The following is a 27,356-nucleotide window of genomic DNA, read 5'->3' on the forward strand; positions in this document are numbered from 1 at the left end:
TGTATGTCTATGGATAGTATCCTATCATTCACAACATTGTACTTTAGGATTGTTATTCTTAAGTGCTGTTGAGTCGCAGGTGACTCATATCGACCCTGTGAAGGAAAGTCCTCAACACTTGTGTGTCTTTCATCCTCTCTCCAGGTTCACAGGGTTTCCAGAGGCAAGCTGTTATGCAAGTGTGTGCCACTCCTCCCTCCAAGCTTGTTTTAATCGGGGAGCTCCACCCCACACTGTCCACATTGAGTAACCAACCGTTAATACATTTGACACATCAGTGTCACAGTGTTCAGACTAAGAGCAACCACAAGTTACCGCTTATGTACAACAAACTGTGTACTTTAGGATAGATACTGAAATTGTCTTATTAACTGTGGATACAATACCATTCTATAGGTTTTATTTGTTATTTTCTATTCTCACTGAAATGTAAGTTCTATACTAACTGTATGTATGCATTTATATGGATGAACAGTGTTCTTCAAATTTCAGTTATTCACAAAACGTGTTTGATCGATCACCTAGTACTACATACCAGACAGTGGAGATGGAGTGACTAGCAAATGGGTATAGTCCTTTCCCATAGTCATTTTATTGGCCCCGAGATGATTCTGTGTTTTATCATAGGTACTAGGGATGGATGGGTAATCTTGAATTTAACAAAGAAAACAGATCAATAAAGATCTGAAGAAGTAGGTTAAAAAAAGGAGTAGGAGTTTATCATGTGAGGTGAGCAAGGGATAGAATGAAAACCTGGTAGTATATTAACAAATAAGATAAATATTTCTTAGAAATATGTAATTTATTTAGTCAGAAACTTAGATAATTGACTAAATGTCTTCTTCATTAGATACATAGAATTGGACAATAAGATTTATTATCCTTAAAAATACCTAGGATCACAGCATGTTAGAAAATAATTCTTTCCATCCTGATATTTGAAATACAGTATTTTCAAAATGAGTTTTCATGGTTAGATAAGTACCGTATCGCTGATTGAAACTCTTTTTAAAAGCAGATTTGTTGAAGAGGACCATATTCCTTACATAAACACTTTCCAGCATTTTCCAGAAGAGATGAAATTATATGGGCGTGATAAAGAAATCTTTACCATAGAGGTAAATTATTTTCTTTCTTTCTTTGTAGCTATCAGTAAGGCACAAATAAAGAGATGTGAGTCATTATTTATATGCACTGCCCAAATTGCTGTTAGTAAATGTGAAGTTTTTACAATATCATCTGATTTTTTTATCCAAATATGGAACATAAGTCATAATTAAATGAAAATAGAATTGATACTCTTTTATTTTCCTCATATGATATTTTGTGATACTTTGAACTTCCTCTAAAATATAGCTATAGTGTAATATGTGTATATTGCATATAGATAGATTGATGAGACTAAACTGACTCCTTTAATTAAAAAATAATAAAAAAACCCCAAACCAAAACCCCTCCTATCAACATGTTGATTCACATCACCCTCTATTGGATTTTCATGACTGTACATACCTTTATGTGAAGAGATTGACTGCCTAGTGTTCTCCTGTGGCTAATGGATTCAAATTACCAACCTTTTGGTTACCAGCCCTCTACTTAAGGAAGTATGTGCCAATAAGGGAGAGCCCAAAAAAGCATTTATGTAATTTCAGTTTTCTAATTTGTTGTTGTTTTTATATATTATGTCACTTTGGAGACAGAAGAAAGCAGCTACCAGCTCATTTAAGAGAGAACTATTTTAAATTCTTCATTTCTGCTCATTTTCCTAGATTTTATTTTAGATGGCTTCAGTGGAGGGACTGTTTTCTTTTAAATGAGTGTGACTTAGCAGTGCATTTGTTAAAACATTTGGCTGCTAACTATTCATCAGTTATTCAGAGCTCCTAGTTGCTCCCTGAAATAAAAAGATAACAGTCTGCTTGCATATAGATTCAACAAAATATGTAAAGAGTCCCGCTTTGGAAACCCCATCGTGCAGTTCTGCTCTGTGTTAAGTTATGTACCACAGAGTCAGAACTGACCCATAGCTGACCCTCCAGCAGGTTTTCACACAGGCAGCAATCAGAGGGGAGGAGATTGCACATCCTTCTCCCTTGGAGCAGCCTGTGGCCTTGAACCCTGTGCCTTTGGGATTACAGTGCAGCTTCTTGCCACTGTGCTGTAGGTTCACTATGAATTGGAATCAACTCTATAGTAATGAATTGTCACTATGTATAGTACTAGGAGACTATTCTTTTTTCTTCATCAGAAGAGTTTTGTACATTTTTCTTCATCAGAAGAGTTTTTACAATATTAACTGTTACCCTAAGTTGATTCACTTAGAAAATTATTCTTATAGACCTTCATGATTTTTACAACCCTTAAATTTTTGTGGTTTAATTGAAGAAATAGTTGGTGAGTATTCATGGCGTTTTGTAATGTTTTTAACAACTTAATAAGAGTGGCTGTATTTTACGGATGAGGAAACTGAGGCTCAAAATGTTAAGTAACTTGCACGTGATCATGGACCAGAGTATCATTTCAAAATCCATGGTTTGGTTTGTTTTTTACTTTCTCTCTCAGAATACCTTTGTTTTCTTGGATAAAACTATAATCAGAAATTATATGACTTCCAAAGATGGAAGAATAACTTGTTAAATTTTTTTATCTGAAAAAATTGTCCCTTAAGAACTCTATCTTAGATATCTAAGAAGCAAATTGAATGTTTATTCCAGAAACACTGCTTAATTTGGGGTAAGAACTTTGAGAGTTCTTATCTAGGATCTTTTTCATCCTTTCCTGCCCCCACCGCCAGCTTTTTTATCAAAGTAATATGGCCACTTCAGGGCCGGCTGTAATACCTGTAATCACCGTTGAAGGGGACTAACTTGGATAACTAGACCAGTGGACCAGTCATAACTTTAACAAGGAGATCCTGTAAATGGAGATAGCCCTAATTACTAAGGTGTTACCGTAAATTCTGAGTATATAATAATTGTCACTGTAACCAGAAAGAATTTTAACAGCAGCAAAGAGTTGATGGTCGTTATAAAAAGTTAAATGCAGAGTAGAATTAATATATACTATGTATTTAGGCAGAATGTTAAATGATCCAGGAGGTATCAAAAGAAGATGGAAGGAATATACTGAGTCATTGTACCGAAAGGAATTGGCAGATACAGAAGAATTTAATGAAACAGTGTTTGAGCCAGAGCCTATGGTGATGAAGGCAGAAGTTCAAGCTGCTTTGAGGGAAATAGCAAAAAATAAGCCCCCAGGAATAGATGATATACCAATTGACATATTTCAGCTAACAGATGCTGCCGTGGATGTGCTCACCAAGTTGTGCCAAGAAATCTGGAGAACAACCACTTGGCCAACTGACTGGAAGACATCTATATTTGTTCCCATCCCAAAGAAAGGTGACCCAACAGAGTATGGAAACTATAGAACAATATCATTGATTTCACATGGAAGCAAGATTCTACTGAAGATTATCCAAAAACGACAGGAACAGCACGTCAGCAGAGAACTGCCAGAAGTCCAGGCTGGGTTTAGAAGGGGTCGTGGTACTAGGGATATTGTGGCTGATGTTAGATGGATCGTAGCTGAAAGCAGGGAATACCAGAGGAATGTCTATCTGTGTTTCATTGACTATGCAAAGGCGTTTGACTATGTGGATCATAACAAACTGTGGCTGACTCTGAGAAGAATGGGAATCCCAGAACACTTGATCGTGCTAATGAGAAATCAAGAGTCAGTCGTCAGAACAGAGCAAGGAAACACTACATGGTTCAAAATTGGGAAGGACGTATGCCAGGGATGTGTCCTGTCTCCATACCTTTTGAACCTGGATGCAGAACAGATTATCTGGGAGGCTGGGCTCTATGAGGAGAAATGTTGGGTCAAGATTGGTGGAAGATGTATCAACAATCTGCGTTATGCAGATGACACAACCCTGCTTGCTGAAACTGAGGAGGACCTGAAGCGCCTGCTCCAGAGGATCAAGGACTGCATCCTCCAATATGGACTGAGGTTCAATGTCAAGAAGACAAAGATTCTCACCACTGGACCAATTGGCAGCATCAGGATGGATGGTGAAGAGATTGAGATTGTTCACAGCTTTAGTTTGCTTGGCTCCACAGTCACCACTCTTGGCACCAATAGCCAGGAAATTAAAAGATGTATTGCGATGGGAAAGTGTGCTGTTAGGGACCTCTCCAAAGTACTGAAGAGCAGTGGTGTCTCTGTAGAGACTAAGGTGCATCTGATACAGTCCATGGTCTTTGCTATCACTTGTTATGCATCAGAGTTGGACAATGACTAGAGAGGATAGAAGGAGAATTGATGCCTTTGAGCTGTGGTGCTGGAGAAGATGAAGAAGAGTATTGAGGGTACCATGGACTGCTAGGAAAACAGATTCATCCTGAAAAGGGTTAAACCCAAGAGTTAAGCCGCCCTCCAAGGGCGGCTCCTTGGAAGCAAGGATTCTGAGACTCTGTCTAACATACTTTGGACATGTTATAAGGAGGGACTGGTCCATGGAGAGGGACATCATGCTTGGGCGGGTGGAGGAACAGCGCAGGAGGGGAAGGCCCTCTATCAGGTGGATTGATTCAGTGTCTGGGGTAATCAGGATGGGAGTGTCAGAGACAGTGCGATTGGCAGAGGACAGAGCAGAGTTTAGGGGTGTTGTACATAGGGTTGCTATGAGTCGCAAGCGACTCGATGGCACATAACAACAACAACAGGTATATGTATGAGAAGGGAACTCTGGAGGCCTAGTGGTAAGGACCAGCACTGCCACCCAAAGGCACATTGTTCAAATCCATTAGCAGCCCTGAGGAAAAACAATGAGCAGTCTCTTATGTTATTTACAGTTTCTGAAAACCTGCTGGACAGTCAGCGAGCCATGTATGAGTTGATTACGTCTCTGTGGCACAGAATATTCACACAACATATTACTGTGGAACTTGCATTTAACATATTAAAATTTTTTTCATTCTTTTTGTTATTAATAATAATTGTTTAGGCTCTTAGAAGTAGATGGATTTCCTTCTTCAAAGAAAGAAGTTAAATAATTTTTAACAATTCAAAATCTAATGTAATCTAAGATTTCCCATTATTTAAATTATTAAAGATTTATTTTTGTTCTAATACAAGTAGGTAAATAAGTTACTAAGTAACTCTCTATGTACATACTGTATTGTTGTTGATGTTGTATACTGTTGGGTTGGAACCGACCCATAGCTGACCCTCCAGTGGGTTTTCAGAGGCAGTTAATCTCATGCAAAGAGATTGTCCATCCTTTTCCCGTGGAGCAGCTGGTGGATTCAAGCCACGTGCCTTCAGGATTGCAACGTAGCTTCTTGCCAGTAGGCCAGCAGTGCTCCCCTTTGTACATAGAAGAAGGAGGTAATTTTTGTTAGTGTTTTTATAATTTAAAAAATTTATCCAGAGGCGCACGGTTCAAATCCACCAGATGCTCTGCCGGAAAAGGAGGGACAATCTCCTCCTGTACCAGTCATATCTGATTTGACGGTACACACACATAAAAATAATTAAAAAAATAAAAAAAAAATTTATCTTGGAAAGACCAAGATGTTCAGTGGTGATCTGGCTCTTTAGAAAATTAGTCCTTGTTAAATATCCTTTGATATTTAAGTTAATATTTGTGTTTTTCTGTTGCATCACTGTCAGTTATATTGACAGCAGCTATAAAGTGAAAGTGCAGATTTTGTAAAAGTTCCAGAATGTCAAGTGATCTTTGAAATTGGTATCAGACTTTTCTCAATTCATTGACACATAAAGATGTGACAGTTTGACTTACTGATTGACTAAGAAAATAACAGTAACAAGGCTGACACAATAGGTCCTTCAGAAGGGAAGATTTATCAGTAGAAAGATTAAGAAAGTCCTCTGGGAAAAATTAAAACTCTTAAATATTTTTATAAAAGTATCTTCTTTGTAATCATGCTGTTAAAATCAAAAGCAACAAGGAAGATGCTATATTTTGTTTTATAATTTTGTCAGAAAAACTGCTAACAAGAAAATCATTATTTTCTTTGATTTTGTTTTGAAAACATAAATTTTGTTCAGTAAAGATAAAATAAATTTATTAAAGTTAACCAAATTCCTATTTCAATATTTACTAGTACAGTTGAGTATATATTTTCAAGTAGATTCACTTTTCTTGTGGCCCTTTATAGTATGAGTTTATCCTTTGAATGATAGCAGCAAAGTAGTAAAAAAAAAAGTATTGCTATGACAGTCACAGATAGATATTTTCACATATGATAATCTAGAAATATTTTATTTAAGATCCTTTTCTAAATTAAATCAATATGTGTAATTTTAGAACCTTCTTCTCTTTTCCAAGAATTTAACATTAACACTTTGGTCTGATCTTGCCTGGAAAATACAAACTATTTATTTGTGGCTAATTTAGAGAAATTTAATTTATGAGTTGTACTTTTTGTACATAAAGGGAATGGTCGTGTTGTTTTGTGCCTTTGACTTGAAACAGACTCAGAGCTGACCCTCTAGCAGGTTTTCAGAGGCATTAAATTGCAGAGAAAAAGATGACTTAACTTTCTCCCGTTGGGTAGCTGACGGACTTGAACTGCGTGCTTTAAAGGTTGATAGCATAACTTCTTACTATTAGGCAGCCAGAGTCCCGTCGTGAAGAAAATAAGATGTTCAAAGACGCATGTCTCTTTTAAAGAACAGATGTTTTCATGAAATAATGATTGTAAAGAGTTGAGTCATATGTTCTCATTGACATTTATTATGAAAGTAAATTCACTGCTTTCTAGTCAATTCGAACTCATAGCAAGCCTATAGGACAGAGTAGAACTATCCCTTAGAGCTTTCAAAGCTGTAAATCTTTATGGAGGCCAACTTCCTTCTCTTTCTCCACGGACCCTTTGGTTAACAGCTGAATGATTAATCTGCTGTATCACTAGAGCTACGTAGTATGAAATTAGACACTTCAAAAGTGGTAACAGTACAACAAGAACGTTAGAGTTTTAGTTTTAAATTCAGAATCCTACTCTGACCAATGGGGAGCTCTTAGGGCCTAGTGCTGAGAAGCTTCCCTGCAATCCTGGACGCATGCGGTTTGAATCCACCAGTTGCTCTGTGGGAGAAGGATGGACAGTCAGTCTCCTTCCATATGATTTACTGCCTCTGAAAACCCACTGAGCAGGTCAGCTGTGAGTCAGTTCTGACTCGATAGCAAACAACAGCAACATTCTGACCTGTGAGATTGCTATGGGTAAAAAATATTATTAATAAAATGAATAGAGGTCTTTGCAAAACAAAACACAAAATAAAGCAATTAAATGCCATCAAATCTGTTCTTATTTCTAGCTACCATATGTACAACAGAGCACAGCACTGTCTGGTCCCATAACATTTTCTAAATCATTGCTGTGTTTCAGCCCATTGTGTCAGTCCATCTTGTTGGGGGTCTTACACTGCTTGACCATAGTGTCCTTCTTCAAGGACAGTAAGCCCTTACAACTACACTGTAGTACCCACTGTATCATTACTGATGTCATATGAATTTTGGCTAAAAGCAGAGATACCAGAAAGATGTTTACTTGTGTTTTATTGACTATATGGATCTTGACAAAATGTATTCGGAGGAAACCTATACACATATAGCCCAAGAAACAGTTGTCCAGACAATACAAGGGAAAATTGCATGGTTAAAATCAGGAAAGGTTTGAGTCAGGGCTGTATCTTTTCTCCATACTTGTTCAGTCTGTATACTGAACAAGTAATTCAAGAACCTGGACTACATGAAGAAAAACTTGGCATAAGGATTGGAGGAAGGCTCATCAACAGTCTGCTTATGGAGATGACACAGGCTTATTTGCAGAAAGTTAAGAGGACTTGAAACAGTTTTTGCTGAAGACCAGAGATCAATATGAATTACAGCTCAACATGAAGAAGCAAAAATCCTCACCACTGGACCAGTAGGCAACATTGTGATAAATGGAGAAAAGATTGAAGTTAGTAATCACTTCCTTTTCCTTGGATCTGTCATCAACAGAAGTCAAGAAATTTTAAAAAATGTCTTTTACAGGGATAAGGCGGCGGGGCTACATCCAGCCTTCCTGGTTACCAGAGACTCAAGGAATCTTTGGGGTTCTGTTTTCTGGTTGCGTGAACCACGGCTATACATGAGCTCCTTGGGTATCTGAATTGAAGGGCATAGGAGGGAGGGAGGGCTGCACCCTTGCAGTCCTACTCTGCTGGTGTAACAGGCAGCTGCCCACCTCCACGCCTCCCTGTAGTACAGACTCCTGAGTGGGCAGATTTAGCACTTTATAAATTGTATTTTAAATACATGTTTTAATCTTGTCTTAAAAAATATGTGTTTTATTGGGAAAAAAAATCTGCTGTAATGGACCTCACCAAAGTACAAAGGAACAACGTCAATTTAAAGACTTGAAGTATGCCTGATCCAAGCAATGATGTTTTGATATGCTTCTTACACATCTGAAAATTGGACATGGAAAATAAGGATGTCAGAACAATCTGTGCCTTTGAATTGCAGTGGTGGAGATGAGTACAGAATAACAAGAGAATAAATAAATTTGTCTTGGAGGAAGTGTAGCCAGAGGGCTCCTTAGAGGCAAGGATGGAGTAACTTCATTTAACGTACTTTGGGTATGTTGTCAGGGGCGCTAGTCTTTGGAACAGGACATCATGCTGGAAAAGGTGGAGAGTCAGAAGAAAAGAGGAAGACTCAACAGTATAGATTGACCCAATGACTGTAAGAATGGGCTTGAACAAATCAGAGATCCTGAGGGTAGTACAAGGTAGGGCAAGGTTCATAAGGTCACCATGCACCGTGACCAACTCAACAGCACATAGAGACAACTATGGGTGGAAAATATGGTAAGAAGTGTCAGCAGTTGTTATAGTCATGTTTATTTCTGGTCATCACTCAAGGCTTCAGCAAAAAATACTGTGTTCTAGTATAATATAAAACCATTTTCTATCCCTCCTAAATTTACAGATTAAATGTGAAATGAATTATGTTATCTTAATTTTATTCTGAAGCCATTCAAATGCTAATTTTTTTACTTGGCCAATCGGTTGTTGACATGAGTGCTGAAGTCTGCAACTGCCTTTTCTTTTGTGTACTATCAAGCATTTGCTTCATGTATTTTGAAGCTCTGTTGCTAGGTAGATGACACTTGGGATATTTTTGCCTCTTTGTAAATTGGCTTCTTTCTAACCTTTCTATCCTGGTACTAGTTCTTGTTCTGAAATCTGCTTTGATATTGCCTCACTTTTCCTGCTGTCTTTTGGATTACTTAAGAATTTTATTTTTGCACTTCTATGATTTACAGGGTTTTTTTATATTTACTATTGATTTTTTTAATTAAAGAACTCTAGTGGTAGAGTCTGTAAGGAGTTATGTTGCTAACCCAAAGGTGGTACCTCTCTTATAGTTTTAATCCACTAGCACCTCTGTGGGAGAAAGATGAACTATCTCCTCCTGTGGAATTTACAGCCTCTGAAAACCCACTGGAGGGTCAGCAGTGAGTCAGGTCCCACATGAAGACAATGAGATTTAGAGTAAGTTGTTGTTAGGTACAGTAAGAAGACCACAGTTCACAGTGACTATGATCAACATGTCTGAGCCTTACCCTATCCTGAACCATCTTCACAATCTCTAATATGCAGGAGACAGTCACTGTGTCACTCGGTCTTGTTGGAAGTCTTCGTCTATTGATAAATTAGGGCACTCTGGTGGCCTAGTCCATAGGGAGTTATGTGGCTAACCCAACAGTGGTGCTTCTCTGATGGTTCAAACCCATCAGTGGTTCTACACGAGAAAATGAGCAATCTCCTGTGCGATTTACAGACTCAAAAAGGCAGCCTACATCAACATACTGTAAAGGATCAGTTCTGAGTTGATCCTAACTAAATGGCAGTGACTTAACTTGATAATTTAATTAGAGTGCTCTAGTGGTATAGTGGATAGGTAGTTGTATTACCAACACAAAGGCATGACATTTAAACCTACCAGCTGCTCCATAGGAGAATGATGGGCAGTCTGCTCTATGATGCTTAGCTATGGGTTTGTTCAGACTTGATGGCAGTGGCATCACTGGTAGTATAGTCCTTATGGCATTGAACTGCTAATCTAAAGACTATATCCTCTCTGGTGACTCCATGGGAGACAAATAGGCAGTCTCCTTTTGTTTTATTTACTGCCTTGGGAACCCATTGTAAGGTCAGTTCTACCTCAATAACAATGTGGTATCGGTTATTGATTTATTAGCCATAATTCTAGGGGTTTGGTCTTGTTTTTTAATTGGTTATTGTACAATTAACAGTATTTGTCAGTCTTATATAATGATACTACTGCATGTATAGTGAAATATACGTATCTAGAATATATCCCATGGTCTGCCAAAAGAATGAGCAATTATGTCTTGAAGAAAGTGCAACCAGTGTGCTCTTTAGAGACAGACAAAGATAATGAAATTTCATCTTACATGCTTAGGGCTTATTGTTAGGAAGGGCTAGTCTTTATGCTTGGAATGGTAGAGGGTCAGTGAAAGAGATGAAGACCCTTGACAAGGTGAATTGACACAGTGACTGTAGCAGTGGGCTCAAGTATATTAGAAATGATGAGGATGGCACAGGATAAAGCAGAGCTAAGGTCTGTTGTTCACATGGTCACTATGAGTTGTACTGGACTTGATGGCATCTAACAGCAACACTGTAGAATAGAAGTTAATATTTTTCTTTGAGCATTTTAAAGATGTTATTCAATATCTGTCCCCTGCCTAAATTTTTATTTTATTTTTTCTTTTGTATAAATGTCATCTCAGTCAATAGGCTTACCTGAGTTATTCTCACTGTTTGCCTAGAGATTTCATTACAATCCAAATATTGAGAGGCTTGATAATCTAGGTGTATTCTTTTTTTTTCTTTTTAGGTTTGATTTTTATTTTCTTTAAATACTCATTTACTTTCCTGCCTGAATTTTGATATGAAGTTTGCTGTTAAGTCTTTGGAGGTTTTTTCCTGAGTAATATGTTTCAAACTGCTCTTGAAATTTTATTACTAGTTTTCAATTATGGTGTGCTTTGTTGTGGTTTTCCTTCTTTCTTCTTGAAACTTGCTAACTTTAGATCTGTGGTGTAATTTTTGTTACATTTGGGAAGGAAATGTTTCCATTATTCTGTATAAGGATATCCAAATATTTTTGTGTGTGTGTCCTCTCTCCTGCTTTTTCTCTGAGACACAACTTGTATGTTAAACTGTTTGCTTCTCATAGTTCATTAAGACTATTCAACACTAAAGTACTACCCTAACCTCCAGTCCTTTCCCTTAACTATTCTTAAATTCTGACTGTTTTCTTTTGCCATGTCTCCAAATTCACTGACCTTTTTTTACATTTTGAGTGTCTAGTCTGCTGTTAATTTCACCCAGTTTATTTTTCGTTTAGTTATTGTATTTCTAATTTCTAGATGTTTTCATTTGTTCTTCTAGGTTTCTTCATTTCTAAACTCATTATGTACATATTTTCTTTTATATTGTTGTCATGTGCTGTTGGGTCACCTGCATCTCATAGCAGCCCTTTGAACCGTAACCTCTCTTGAGTCAACCTCATCATCTCTGACATCTCTGACCTCATTGCCACAGTCACTGTGTCAGTCAGTCCAATCCAAGGTCTTCCTCTCCTTCACTGTCCCTCTTCCCTTCCAAGCATGATGTCCTTCTCCAAGGACTGACCCTCCTGGCAATATGCCCAAAATATGTGAGACGGAGTTTCAAAATCATTGTCATCAAGTGACAAATTGGTTTCACCTTCTCTAAGAAAGACCTGTTTGTTCTCTTGGTAGTCCATGGTACGTTCAATACTCTTCTGCAGCACCACAACTATATTTATAATCAATACATGAAATCCCCAAGTTAGGAGTGAAATTCATTTTTAAATAGAGCTTTAAGAGTCATTTTAGTTAAGTTGGAACAGGTACATATGAATCATTGTAAGCCTTAGTTTAGTACAATAATTTTTAAAACTATGTACAAGTGGCAGTGATTATGGTGAAAAATTTGTTTCCAATAGGGATTGATGCTATCATTTCAAGATGAAAGAAAATTGGCATCCTGTTTAAGGACGAGTATGAGTTTCAGAGTCTGGGTTTGTGAGGAGGACTGTGGCATCAGGATTGGAGGAAGACTCATCAATAGCCTGTGTTATGCAGGTGGCACAACCTTGCTTCAGAGGAGAATCTGAAGTGCTTGCTGCAGAAGGTCAAGGACTGTAGTCTTCACTATGGATTGAAGCTGTACATCAAGAAGACAAAGATTCTCACCACTGGGCCAATTGGCAGCACCAAGATAAATGGAGAAGAGACTGAGTTGTTAACAATTACAGCTTGCTTAGCTCCACAATCAACACTCTTGGCACCAACAGTTAAGAAATCAAAAGACAAACTACACTGAGAAAATCTGCACTCAGGGAACTCGCCAGAGTACTGAAAAGCAACGATGTCAGTCTGGAGACTAAGGTGCACCTGATCCACGTCATGGTCTTCGCAATTACTTGCTATACATCAGAGAGCTGGACAGTGACTAAGGATGAGAGAAGAAGAATTGATACCTTTGAGTTGTAATGCTGGAGAAGAGTCTTGAACCACCAAGAAAGGGGGGGGGGGGAATAGACCTGTCTTGGAGAGGGTAAAACCAAGTTTCTGCTGCAAGGCTAGAATTTTAAAGCTCGGTCTCACATACTTTAGGCATGTATCAAGGAGGGACTGATCCTTGGAGAAGGACATCATGCTTGGAAGGGTGGAGGGACAGCACAGGAGAGGAAGACCCCAGATAAGATAGATTGATAAAGTGACTAGGGCAATGGGGGTTGGTGTGTCAGAGTCAGTGAGATAGGTTCAGGACAGGGTAGGGTTCAGAGCTATTGTACATAGGGTCACTGTGAGTCATAGGCGACTCAGTGGCATATAACAACAAACAGAACAACCTGTGTTGGATATTTATAACCTGAGAATGGCCTTGAGATTCTTGTTTTCTAATTCTAACATATCTGTTATTTCTGGATCTGTTTTCTGTTGATTTTTCTTCTTATTATATGTTGTATTTTCCTCCTTGTCTGCATGCGTAGTAATTTTTTATTTCTGTAGATATGGTGCATTTTATGTTCTTGGTACTGGATTTTTATTGTGACACTCAGTTCAGTAGTTTGAAGATATATTTGATCCTTTTAAACTTTATTGTGGCTTCTTCAGAACCTTTACTCTGAAACTAATCCATGTCCTTCTTGGAGACAAAGTTAAAGCTTCATCTCACATACTTTGGGCATATTGTTAGGAGAGGCTATTCCTTGAAGAGGGCCATCATGCTTGCCAAAGGTAGAGGGCCAGCAAAGAAGACCCTCAGCCAAATGGATTGACACAATGACAACTGCAGTGAGCTTGAGTATGTCAGAAATGATGAAGATGGCACAGGTTAGGATAAGGTTCAAATCTGTTGTTCATAGGGTCACTATGAGTCATATTCAGCTTGACGGCACCTAACAACACCAGCAACAACAATTTAGATGGAACCACTGTGCTCCTTAAAGGCAAGGATGATGAAGCTTCATCTCAAGGGGAAGCCGGTCCTTTGAAAAAGACATCATGCTGGGAAAGACAGAAGGTCAAAGAAGGAGACAAAGACTCTCATCAAGTTGGATTGACACAGGGCCTCTAATAATGGACTAGAGCACATCGGAGATTATGCAGATGGGACAGGGTAGGACAAGGGTCCATCTGTTCATAGGTCCAATCCATTGTTCATGGGGTCAGTATGAATCATAGTGGACTCAGCAGCAGCTAACAGCACCACCTTTATGGCATGTCCTCTCTGAAGCATCTCCTTGGTGCCTCTTGTCTTTTGCAGTCTTTTCACTCTTACTGGAGCCTTGCCCAAGCTCTGAAAATTGTATGGCACATTGATTTCCAATCATTTTTACCCCTGACTTTCAGGGGTTTTCCTCTTATATGCACAGATCAATGCTTCCCAGAGATTTAGCAGGATTCCTCTGTAAAACTTTGGAGCTCTCTTTCTGTGCAGCATTATCCTTTCCTGTACTCTGTCCTACAAATTGTAGACATTTCCAGAGTGGTGATGTCTATCTCCTCAGCTCCACAAGGCCATTAAGCACTGTTTCACTCCCCACTTCAAACCTGGATGGTGTCTGTAAGTAAATTAGGCCTTTTGTTTACCTTCTCTCAGGGACTGTAGTCCAGTGCTGCCTGTTGTTCAAGTCTGAAAACTGGTACTTCATAAATTCTTCGTAATTCTCTGATACCTTATAGTGGTAAGGCAGTTCCTATAGTAGTTTATCCTTCATGGACAGAAACAGACATTCTATATATCGATTTTCAGACATTTAAAAATAAAGTTCGCATTCAGGCACTTTTTTAGATGTTTCTTAAGCAATCTTTGTTGAATGCCTAAGTGCTTATTTAATTCTTGAGTTTTTTTTTAAATTGTGGTTTCTCTTTTAGGAATATAGTCAATACTAATTTCATAGTTACTTCGTTTGCCCTGGCTAGACCATATTAACGGAATATCATAGTTTTATGGGCTTTTGCTTACACAAAATATATGTATGCCCTAGGAAGAAATGTTGTTTTAAATTTAATGTTGAATTAAAGGACATGGTTAAAATAGGAGAGATTTCAAATGGATATTTTTATAGGAAAAAATTATAAACAAAAATATTAATAACAATGTAAACAATAATCACTGATTGCACTTTACCTTTTATTTAATTACATCTTTGCTTTTTTGAGGGGAAGAGGATAATTTTTAGATTGATAGAAAAGACAAGCAAATATAGTTCAAAAAACAGTTCATATACTCTTTCCTTGCATTGAACTATTTAATGTTTTATTCCTTTGGTTTTATTATTTTTTAAGTGCTGTTAAGTCTATCATATTTGATTGCTCTGTCTTTTGAGGGTAAATTACATTCGTCATGGCCTATGACCTCTAAATATTTTAGTATAGAGTTCTTATGTAACTTCAATTTAGTTAATCAGCCAAATTTTCCTTCCTTTTAGAGATGGCTGATAATAGATATGCCACAATTTATTCCACTAGGAGTAGATTTGAGTTTTGTGATAAAAGGCTAAAGAAAGCAGCTAGACAATTAAAAACAAAACTAGAAGTAACCCAAATATCTGTCAGCAGACAAATAGATAAAATATGATGCATTCATGCATATTGAATAGTCATGAAAGTGAATGATGTGCAGCTGGCTATAACATGAATGAGTCTAAGCCATATTGCACTAAGTGTTAAAAGTAAGACTCAGGTTTAAAAGGGATATATAATTGGGAATTATTGTCATGACAGGAGTCCAGAATGAAGGCTGCACAATAGAGTGTACTTGAGGGAAGAGATTGCATAACAATGAATTTTCTTTTACTTTTCAAGGAGAAGGGTGAAGGGGAGGGGGTGGGCAGGGAGAAAAATGTAACAATGGATGACTGGAAACCCTAAGTTTCTGTAAACTTTAAATTAAATTAATTAAAAAAACAAAAAGAAGGGGGGGAGTAAGACCCAAGACTGTACAGGCTATGATACTGTCTTTATAAAGCTCAGAGAAGAGAGTTAACAAAATACCTCTTACTCTCTTTGCTGTCAAGTAAGAATCAATTCTTTACTGACTCTCTTGGGTTTCTGAGGCTGTAAATCCCACAGGATTTGTTTGCTTCATCTTTCTCCCTCAAAGGTCATGGTCGATTTGAATACCTAGAGAGAGGTGGCCTTTGGGTGAGCACTGCAGCTCTCTGTGGATTAATTAGGGCATCAGAACTCCTACAGAGGCAACTAATATCCTGCATTTTTTATCTTTAACTTATCTGTTGTAGTTGTTGTTAAGTGCCATCAAGTTGTAGATGACTCATAGTAACCCTATGAACAAAAGGCCCTAGCACTGTTCATAGATTTTCCAGAGGCAAGCCATTTCGGAAGTGGTTGCCATTCCTGCTTCCAAGCCTGTTTTAATCGGGAACCTCCACCAAACACTGTCCACCATGGGTAACCATTATCACATTTGGCACATCAGTGTCACAGTGTTCAGCATCAGAGCAACCAAGAGTTACCTCTGTACAGCAATGCACAGACCAGTGCTACATCAATGCACAGACCAGTGCTGTATCATTTAGAAGAATGTCTGACAAAAACCAATTAAAGCCAGGCCTAAGGGCCGCAGATTAAAGTCACCCACCTTGGGCTTGGTAGCATAACTTTCTGTCCACTAGGCCAATGTAGCTCTTTCTATGTTGTCATTGTTATTGTTGTTAAGTGCCATCGAGTCATTAACTTAGCTATTGAAAATAAATTTTATCTGTTGGAAAGTTATTTTAAAAAAAAAACAAACATTTTTAACCTAAAGAAAAGAAAACTTCTATAAAGAGAAGTTTTATAATGCACATAAATATATCTAAATATATTTTGTTTAGGGGAGCTCTAGTCCATGGGAAATTGTCTCGTTGGTGGTTCTACCAGCCACTCCAAGGGAGAAAGATGAACAACCTCCTCCTGAATGATTTACAGCCTTGGAAATTCAATGGAAGGTCAGCTATGAGTCAGTTGTGACTCATTGGCAGTGAGAGGAAGAGGCGTTAGCTCTGGGAAACAGACAAAAGGATGTGATTGAAAAAGAGTCACTGGTAGATGCGGGGTATTGGCAGTACTCTAGTCGTTAAGATGGATGATAGATTCTTGTATGTTCTTTTTTTTTTAATTTAAAAGAAAATATTTATTTTATATTGTTTTACTAACAAAGTCATATACATTGTTTTTCTTTCCCATTTCCTGTACCCACTCCTCCCTCCACCCATCAAATTGTATGACGCTATGATTAACACCCACCTATCCTCACTCGCCAGCTCCCACCCTCCTTCCCTTGGATCCTCATACATGCTCTGCAATAATGGTCTTATACTTTATTTGTCCTTGTGGGACTGAGTTAGCTCACTTAGAATAATGCTCTCCAGACCCTCCCAAGTTAAGTAGTAATTTGCAAAATCATTGCTCCTACATACTGCATAGTATTCCGTCGTGTGAATATGCTTTCTCTATCCTTTTGATTGTGGTTGGACATTTGCTCTTTTTTCCATGTTCTTGTGATGGTGAATAAAGCTCCCATGAACATGGGTGTACAAGTCTCCATTTGTGCCTCAGTTCTCATTTTCTCAGGGTATATTCCAAGAAGTAGAATAGCTAGGTCATATGGAATTTGTTTATTTTATTGTCATGGTTCATAGCTTATAAATATGTTACATGTATTCTTTTGCATTTTTCAGATTTCTAAAGGGAGTTAAAAGATTTTTAGGATTTTTGAAAATCAGAGTAAAAGGAGGTTTGTTTATATATATCTGACATCTCAATCTAAAACTAATAAAAACTCTGAGAGAAGAGATGATAGTATATCTGTTTTATTATCTGTAAGACTTAATGTAGTTTTGTAAAATGATAAGAACTTAGTGTTTTCTTACTAAATTGTTTGAAATAGATCTAGAACAGAATTGGTTTAAACATTTTATTCTCAAGATTTAAATTTCATCTGCTTTGGAGTTCTCCCAATTAACAGTACCTTCCAAACAGGAAGTCATTGATAATGATACTTTTTTAAAACATTTTTAAGCATTCTATTAATAATTTAGTGATAAAAATGTGTGAAGACTATGATTTCTGTTTATAAACAAGGACATTTTAAGAAAATGAAAAGAGTTCTGGGCATGTCAGTATCACTCGTACAAGAGAAAACACTTCATCAGTTAATTTGCCTTTTCACCAATACCTGTTTGTTGTTATGTGCTGTTAAGTTGGACCCTCCAGGAGGTTTTTAGAGGCAGTAAATCACATAGGCAGAGACTGATCATCTTTCTCCCAAGAAGCAGCGCAGCTGGTGAATTCAAACTGCATGTCTTTGGGTTGATGGCTCAACTCCTTATCACTAAGCCACCAGAGCTCCCTGTAGCATAACTTATAATGCATTATTCAGGTCAGAAAATGTATTTATGAGACTGTTGTTGTTGTTGTTGTTATGTGCCGTCGAGTCACTTGCGACTCATAGTGACCCTATGTACAACAGCCCTAAACTCTGCTAGGTCCTGTGCCAGTCGCACTGTCTCTGACACTCCCATCCCGATTATCCCAGTCACTGAATCAATCCACCTCATAGAGGGCCTTCCTCTCCTGCGCTGTCCCTCCACCCTCCCAAGCATGATGTCCCTCTCCAAGGACCGGTCTCTCCTCACAACATGTCCAAAGTATGTTAGACGGAGCCTCAGAATCCTTGCCTCCAAGGAGCCACCCGGTTTAACCCTTTCCAGGACAAATCTGTTTGTTTTCCTAGCAGTCCATGTTTTTCTCAATACTCTTCTCCAGCACCACAGCTCAAAGGCATCAATTCTCCTTCTATCCTCCTTGGTCATTGTCCAACTCTCTGATGCATTACAAGTGATTGCAAAGACCATGGCCTGTATCAGATGCACCTTAGTCTCCAGAGAGACACCATTGCTCTTCAGTACTTTGGAGAGGTCCCTAACAGCAGACTTTCCCATAGCAATGCGCCTTTTAATTTCCTGGCTGCTGGTGCCAAGACTGTTGACTGTGGAGCCAAGCAAACTAAAGCTGTGTACAATCTCAATCTCTTCACCATCCATCCTGATGCTGCCAATTGGTCCAGTGGTGAGAATCTTTGTCTTCTTGACATTGAGCCTCAATCCATATTGGAAGCTGCAGTCCTTTACCCTCTGTAGCAGGTGCTTCAGGTCCTCTTCAGTTGCAGCAAGCAGGGTTGTGTCATCCCATAACGCAGATTGTTGATAAATCGTCCACCAATCTTGACCCCACATTTCTCCTCATAGAGCCCAGCCCCCCGGATAATCTGTTCTGCATATAGGTTGAAAAGGTATGGAGATAGGATGCATCCCTGGCGTACACCCTTCCCAATTTTGAACCATGCAGTGTTCCCTTGCTCTGTTCTGACGACTGCCTCCTGGTCCAAGTATATGTTTCGCATTAGAACGATCAAGTGTTCTGGGATTCCCATTCTTCTCAGAGTCAGCCATAGTTTGTTATGATCCACACAGTCAAATGCCTTTGCATAGTCAATGTAACACAGATATATATTCCTCTGGTATTCCCTGCTTTCAGCCAAGATCCATCTAATTTCAGCTACAATATCCCTAGTACCACAACCCCTTCTAAACCCAGCCTGGACTTCTGGTAGTTCTCTGCTGATGTGCTTTTCCAGTCGTTTTTGGATAATCTTCAGTAAAATCTTGCTTGCATGTGAAATCAGTGAGATTGTTCTGTAGTTTCCACATTCTGTTGGGTCACCTTTCTTTGGGATAGGAACATATATAGATCTCTTCCAGTCAGTTGGCCAAGTGGTTGCTCTCCAGATTTCTTGGCACAACTTGGTGAGCACATCCAGAGCAGCATTCTTTAGTTTCTTGTAGATTACCTGTGATTTATTTTGATCCTGGCTAGATTCTTATCATTATCTTACATGTTCCTCTCCCTTTACTTCCCAGGCTAAGAGAATAAGAACTGGATTTTATACTAGTTTAAGCAAGACGAAAGTATATATGCTGCAGAAATAGTCGTGCAACCTTTCAAAACCAAATAGGAAGTATTTTGAGATTATACATGTACTTTGTAACAACCACAACATGTATTTTGCAATAAAAAAATTACTTCTTTTTGTTTTTTTTGTTCCATCTTTAAATATCCTTTAGTACAGATATGTGAAATTTTAATATATCTATGCAACAGTCCTGCGGTAAAGTTCCTTTCACATGCAGTAAAGCGGCAAGGTCATCCAGGTTCAGAGGCTGTCTCCTGCCCCAATCCCAAACTTTTAACTGGGAGCCTCAGCCCATGGATGCCTGCGATTGGTCCCTTTTACCTGCAGTAAAGCAGCAAGGTCAGGCAGGATCAGAGTCCAGCTGACACAGAAGAATTTAATGAAACAACGTATGAGCAAGAGCATGTGGTGATGAAGGAAGAAGTTCAGTTGCTCTGAAAGAATTGGCAAAAAACAAGGCTTCCAGGAGTTGACGGCATACCAGTTGACATATTTCAGCAAACAGATGCTGCCCTGGATATGCTCACTAAGTTGTGCCAAGAAATCTGGAGGACAGCCAGCTGGCCAACTGACTGGAAAAGATTGATATTTGTTCCATTCCAAAGAAGGGTGACCTGACAGGTTGCGGAAATTATCAAGCAAAATCATTAATATCACATGCAAGCAAGATTCTGCTGAAAATTAACCAAAAATGACAGGAACAACACTTCAGTAGAGAACTACCAGATACACAGGCTGGATTTAGAAGCGGCCATGCTACTAGGGATATTATAGCTAATATTAGATGGGTTTTGGCAGAAAGCAGAGAGTACCAGATGAATGTCTATCTGTGTTTCATTTGACTGTGTGGATCACAACAAACTGTGGCTGATTCCAAGAATGGGAATCCCAGAACATTTTGATAATGCTTATGCGGAACCTATACTTAGACCAGGAGGCAGTCATCAGAACAGAGCAAGGGAACACTGCATGGTTCAAAATCGGGAAGGGTGTCCGCCAGTGATGTATTCTATCTCTATACCTTTTCAATCTGTATGCAGAACAGATCATCCAGGACGCAGGGCTGTATGAGGAGGAATGTGGCATCAGGATTGGAGAAGGATTCATCGACAACCTGTGTTATGCAGATGATACAACTCTACTTGCTGAAACTGAGGAGGACCTGAAGCACTTGCTGCAGAAGGTCAAGGACTGTAGCCTTCAATATGGATTAAAGCTCAACATCAAGAAAACGAAAGATTCTCACCACTGGGCTAGTTCGCAGTATCAGGATTGAGATTGTTAACAATTTTAGTTTGCTTGGCTCAGCAGTCAACACTCTTATACCAGCAGCCAGGAAATCAAGAAATTAATTGTATGGGGTAAGTCAGCTGTCCGGAACCTCTCCAGATTCTGAGGAAAAATGATGTCAGGCTGGAGACTTAGGTGTATCTGATCCGGGACATAGTCTTTGCAGTTGCTTGCTCTGTGTCGGAGAGCTGGACAGTGACTAAGTTTGATAGAAAGAGAATTGATGTCTTTGAGCACCACAGCTCAAATTAAATATACCATGGACTGCTAGGAGAACAAACAGGTTTGTCTTGGAAAGGGTCAAACCGGACTGCTCCTTTGGAGGCAAGGATTCTGAAGGTTCATCTGACATACTTTGGGCATGTTGGAAGGTGGGACCAGTCCTTGGAGAAGGACATCATGTTTGGGAAGGTGGAGGACAGCGCAAGAGAGGAAGACCTTTGATGAAATGAATCACTTCAGTGATTGGGGTAATGAAAGTAGGTATGTCAGAGACAGTGAGGTTGGCACAGGATAGAGCAGAGTTGAGGGCTCTTGTACATAGGGTTGCTAGGAATCACAAGCGACTCGATGGCACATAACAACAACACCACACAACAATCGGTAGAGTCTGTATAGAGTAAGTAAATCTTAGCCCCAAGTAAATTTTTCCCAGTTTATATCCTGGAGTCAGAACAAGTTACTGTTTCATATTTGGTTGACTTCATTGATTATTAGTTCATAATTTTGTATTTGTTTAGAAAGTTTCTATTTGTCTATGCAAGTAAACAACATGCTTCTAAAAAGACCTAATCGCCGGGACCAAGACTGCATTCCATATAATGTGTTCATTACAAACTTACAGCAAATGAGACATAATTTTGTTATCACATGATAGATTTACAACTATTTGAGAAAATTAGAGAGGCTTCAAAAATGTGAGGTGGACTGTTTTGTGAAGTGTATAGTACATGTGAAATAGTACATTACTTTTGATAGTTGTATTTCTTAATTTCCCTTTGTAAAAGAAAATCTTGTTACCAGTTTGGGTAACAGGTGAATGTAGCATTTATTTTTCTTTTCTTAGTTGAATCTTTGCTTCAAAACAACAATACGAGTATGTAAGGGTGAGGCGCTGGGCTTTTTCTTTTCTTTCTTTTTTTTTTAACGCTAAGGAGGAAGTTCACCTCTGACAGGGTATTGTAATCAGGTTTATCACAGAAGCCTGCTGTTGTGTAACAGAAACTCTAGCTTGTCCTTACCTGCCTAAAGCATTGCTTCATGAAGGAAAATAAACTCGCTGGAATATTTGTGAAATTCAATAAAATGCTTTCCCAAGAACCTGGTTTTAATGCATGCTAGAGCTATTTGTTACAGCATTATGATTTTTAAGAAATATCTTAAACGTGTGGTTTCTTAGTTTTAATTAAATTGCTGTATTACCCTAAAATTCCTTTATGCCCTATTTACTAGACCTGTTAGACACATCGTCAGTCAGATGCATAACAGTCTATACTTACTCTCGTCCAACCCCTCTCCAGCCTTTTTCAGGAAAGGCATGAACGTTTGCATATCTTTCGATGACTATGTAATTGACAGGCAGCTTTTCTTCATTGTGTGTGTTGCCTTTGCTCACAAAAGTACATTCACGATTGTGTAGTATGTTGAAACTTTTAAATGGAAATGGCTTTTCATTAACAAAGAAGGCATTTTCTTCCCATGTCTTAGCCTTCTCCACTAAAGTCTTGGCTTCTTCAGCAGCTCTACCTCCACTAGAAATGACAAAAGGTGCAATTGTTTTAAGAGATGGTGATGAAGATAATGCCAACAGAGTTTTTGTGTGTGTGGGCTGCTGGGGACTGTTTTTCTTCTCTGGTTTTGTTTTGTTTTATTTGTGTTATTCCAGAGCGTTGAGCACACCTTAAAAACAAACCAAGCCGAAAAACTTTTAAAAACCTTTCTCAAGCCTTTTCTCCTTGGTGACCTATTTCTTCCAATTAGGTAGGTTGTTCTGTTAGTATTTAAGTGGCCCTAATAACAAATCTGACAAAACTCAGTTAAAACACAGAGTGGAATACAGAGAGCATTGATGTGGTTTGTTTTCTTTTTAAAAGAAAAGAAGGTCATGTTGAGTCTTCTTACCATTACCCTGACTTAAAAGCAAAGCTTAAGAGAAGAGACAGGTGACAAATTAAATGTTAGTCTTTCCAGTCATCTCATTTTTTTTCAGAGTTGCAATTTCCAACCCCAGGTAGATAGCCTCTCCATTTTCCTTACTAGTGTATCAAATATGAAGATTACCTCCTTCTGCATCTGTGTCTCTGTATCTCCTGGATTTCTTGGGATTTTGTTTTTATTGGGTTTTTTTGGTTGGTTGGGGATTTTTTGTTTCTTTTTTTTTTTACTCAAGTTCCTAGAGCTTGATGTTGATTTGGAGCACCTTCAAGCAAATATCTTTCCATTTATTTGCTAGAACAAACAGAAAATCCAATCTCTTTCAGAGTACTATCTATGTACAAAGTACTAAGTGAATCACTGGCTGGACCAAAATAGTAGATTTATATACACTTGTCTTCATTACAGATATAATTGCTCTACTAATGACTTACTGACTGTAGGACTACTTCTATCTTTTCAGCCATGATTTTTCTTATTTTTGTATCTTTTCAACTCACAGACCAATTCTAAACATGTAGTAAACATAGTATTCTACAGCAGTCCTTAGCATTTCATCATTTCTAACTAGACTCAGCTAGGAGGAATAAAAAGGAAGCTAGAATTTCTTCCCAAACTACATCCCTAATATTTTAAATGTTGATTGGCAGCATTCTGATCTTCTCTTTGAATGAGTAAAAAGAAAAGATGTAATGCTGGTTCAGCCAAACCCACTGAAGGGCAAGTTGCCTGGATGATTCATTTTGCCTTGGAGCAATCTTACGCTATTTGTGAAACTGGGTCTTTTGGTTGAAGGAAGAGAAAGACTTCTCCAGGGTTGTCAGTCACTTCTTAAGCACCTCCACATGAAGGTTAATTAAATAAAATTTTAATACACTCTGAGTCTTCCAACTTTCCTCTAGATTTGTTCACCAAATTTACTCTTTAGGCCACATGGAGCCTTTGGAATTGTTTGTGCAATCTTTGTTACAATAATAATCTGACAGGTTTCAAATCTACCTGAGGGAAATGAAAGGTTAATGTAATAATAACAGGTGTTCTCAGTCTCCCTCACTCCCACTCCTGTCTCCCAGCATTAGTCCTGTTGGACAGCATGAAGGGAATCTTGCTAGTTTATTTTGGGGAGTTTTCTCTGTTCCCACAACATCTAAATAATGACTAGAATTTATGTGCATGCCTCTCTCTTATAGTTTGTAGGCTAAAGCCATGTAAGGATCCTCTCTCAGACTTTTAGTATGATTTAGAAAATATCATGGGGAGCATAAGATACTGTTGTTGAGTGCCATTCAGTCGACTATAGTTCATAGTGACCCTAGGAACAACAGGTCAAGTATGTTCGTTATCCTGACTATCGTCATGACCTCTACACACTCAAGCCCTTTGTAGCAGTCACTCTGTCCATCTGTCTCACGGAGATCTTCTCTTCTGCTGACCCTCTACTTTTCTCAGTGTAGTATCTTTTGCGAAGGACAAGTGCCTCCTGGCAGCATACCCCTTTCATGTGAGACAAAGTTTAAGCATCCTTACCTCCACAGAGCACTTTTGATGTATTTCCTCCAAAAAAGACTTGTTTGTTCCTTCGACAGTCCATGGTGTATTCAAATCTCTTCACCAACGTTATAATTCAAAGGCATCACTTCTTCTGTCTTCACTATTTATTGTCCAACTTTCACATGCATATGATCCATTTGAAACTAGCAGCTCAAAACGGGTGCACCTTGATCTTTAAACTGACACCTTTGCTCTTTAGAACTTTAAAGATGTCCTTGATCACAGACTTTCCCAGTGCATCATGGAAGTAAAGTATTATTGGTAACTTCAGCCTCTTCTCTCTCTATTACAGTATTACCTACTGGTCCAATTTTAAAGATCTTTGGTGGGTTGTTTGTTGTTTTCTTTTTAATACCCAATCATATATCCCTTTTTAAACCGCTCTCTCCCCCATCTGTTTCAATGCAATATACATCATTCCTCCCCTCCTTTTCTGCCTTCCCTCAACCTGATGTCCGTCCTGTTTTACAACAGTGGCACTATGCAATATTTGTCCTTTAGTGACTGGGATATTTCACTCAGCACAATGTCCTCCAGGGTCATCCGTTTTGCATAGTATTTCATGAGTTTCTTGTTTTTCAGTGCAGCAATAGTATTCCATTTTGTGAATATACCAGAGCTTCTCTATCCGTTCATTTGTTGATGGGCACGTGGGTTGTTTCTGGTTCTTTGCTGTTGTGAACAAAGCCACAATAAACATGGGTGTGCATAAGAGTTTTGTTTCTTGATGTTGAGATGTAATCCTTATTAAAGTCTTCTATCTTCTATAATAAGTGCTTCAAATTGTCATTCCATCCTATAAGCAAATTGTACCATCTGCAGAACATAGGTTGTTGAGTCTTCCTCCGATTCTGATGGCACTTTCTTAATATATCATCATATGTTGTTTCCTGAAATAGTCCAGTTTCAGGAATTATTTGCTCAGCATACAGACTGAGTAGGAATGGATATAATCTTGAAGAATACCTTTGCTAATTTTAAACCATACTGTATCTGCTTGTTCTGTTTGAAGGACAACTTTTTGATCTGTGTACTGTTGTCTCATGAGAACAAGTAAATGTTCTGAAATTCCAATTCTTCTCAAAGTTACCTATAATGTATTATTAACCACAAGTCAAGTACTTCTGCATAGTGAGTAAAATGCAAGTAAATATCCTTCTGGTAGTCTCTGCTTTCATCTAGGATCCATTTGATATCAGCAATACTAACCCATGTCCCACCACCTCTTTTCAAATCCAGCTTGAATGTCTGTGTGCTGCTCCAGTTCATTTCCCCCTAATCTTCAGCAATATTTTACTTTGTGTGATATTAAGGAAATTGTTTGATAATTGCTATACTCTATTGGATCATCTTTAAAAAAAAAGTGGGAACAAATGTGCCTATCTTCCTGTTACTTGGTCAGGTAACTATCTTTAAGATTTCCTGAGAGTAGTGAGTATGTCCAGTGCTGCATCTGTTTCCTGAAACACCTCATTTGTCATTCTGTCATTTCCTGGAGAGTTTTTTTTTTGGGGGGGGGCGGCGGGCGGGCAGGGGTTATTGGTTGGTTGGGTTGTTGCTGGGTTTTTGTTTTGTGTTTTGGTGTTGTTTTTTTTATCAGTGCCTTCAGAGCATCATGGACTTCTTGGCTCTTGATTATATGTTGTTTTCTGAAATAGTTCATTGTGGACCAGTTGTTTTTGGTAGAGTGACTTTGTATATTATGCACTCCCTCCATCATCTTCTGATGCTTCCTGCATCATTCAAGATTTTTTCCCATAGAATCCTTTAGTATTGCAACATTAATTTGCTCCTCAGTTCTTTCAACTTGAGAAATGCTGAGTGTGTATTGGTTTCTTACTACTTTTAGATTTTTGCACATTTTGTTAAAATGCTTTACTTTGTCTTTGAAATATTTTCAACTCTTACTTTTCATCATTTGTTCCTTTCCTTTTGGCTTCTTTATGGGGCAGAGCCAGTTTCAGAGACCCTTTAATATTTACTTTGGCCTTTGTTTCCTGTGTTTTTAAAAGACCTTTTGCTTTGTGTATCTCATCCCCACAACTCATTTGGTCTTTCGTCATTAAAGTTCAAAGCATCTAGTCTGTTTTTGAGCTGGTTTTTAAATTTAGGTATGATAAGCTCAAGGTCCTATTTTGGCTCTCATGGACTTGTTTTCATTTTCTTCAGCTGTAGTTTGAATTTACATAGGAGTAATTTATGGTCTGTTCGTTACTTGGTAGAAAAGAATAGGTATTTTTAATTAGCATTTTGCCAGTGATTCTGATATGCATGGTGCTTTGAGCAGTACAGACTCACCATTTTATCTCATTCTTTCTTTTACTGTTTCCCTTTGTTCCACACTAGAGTTGAGGTGGAATTTAAACAATTAGCAGGTAACCAAGGGATCAATTTCAAATGATGTATCTTATTTGACATGCAGCGTTTTAAACAGGATTATGGTAGGGCTCATTCTAATTAGTATATGAGTGTGGTTCTGTATATATAATGGAAACTGTATCCAATGCTGAGCAAATCATTAGAGAAGCTGAACTTTATGAAGAAGAATGTGGTATCAAGATTGCAGGAAGACTCATCAACAACCTGCATTATACAGATTATACAACTTTGCTGAAAACAAGAAGGACTGGAGGCACTTGCTGCAGATGATTGAGGACTGCAGCCTTGAATATGGATTACATGTTAACATAAAAAAAACCAAAAACCTCTTCATGACAGGGCCAATAGACACA

The 27,356-nt window shown here is 38.3% G+C and overlaps 1 protein-coding gene across 1 annotated transcript in view; it reads left to right on the forward strand.

Moving 5' to 3' along the window:
• The window catches only part of TAF1B (TATA box binding protein (TBP)-associated factor, RNA polymerase I, B, 63kDa), a 129,276-nt gene that overhangs the window by 68,191 nt on the left and 33,729 nt on the right, over window positions 1-27,356 (forward strand). The window contains exon 8 of the mRNA XM_006898215.1: window positions 1,019-1,118. Coding sequence (XP_006898277.1) covers window positions 1,019-1,118 — 100 coding nt within the window. The remainder of the gene's footprint in view (window positions 1-1,018; window positions 1,119-27,356) is intronic.

This window comes from Elephantulus edwardii, unplaced genomic scaffold (genome assembly GCF_000299155.1).
Source record: "Elephantulus edwardii isolate Elephantulus edwardi_28Jun2011 unplaced genomic scaffold, EleEdw1.0 scaffold00223, whole genome shotgun sequence".
Lineage (NCBI taxonomy): Eukaryota > Metazoa > Chordata > Mammalia > Macroscelidea > Macroscelididae > Elephantulus > Elephantulus edwardii.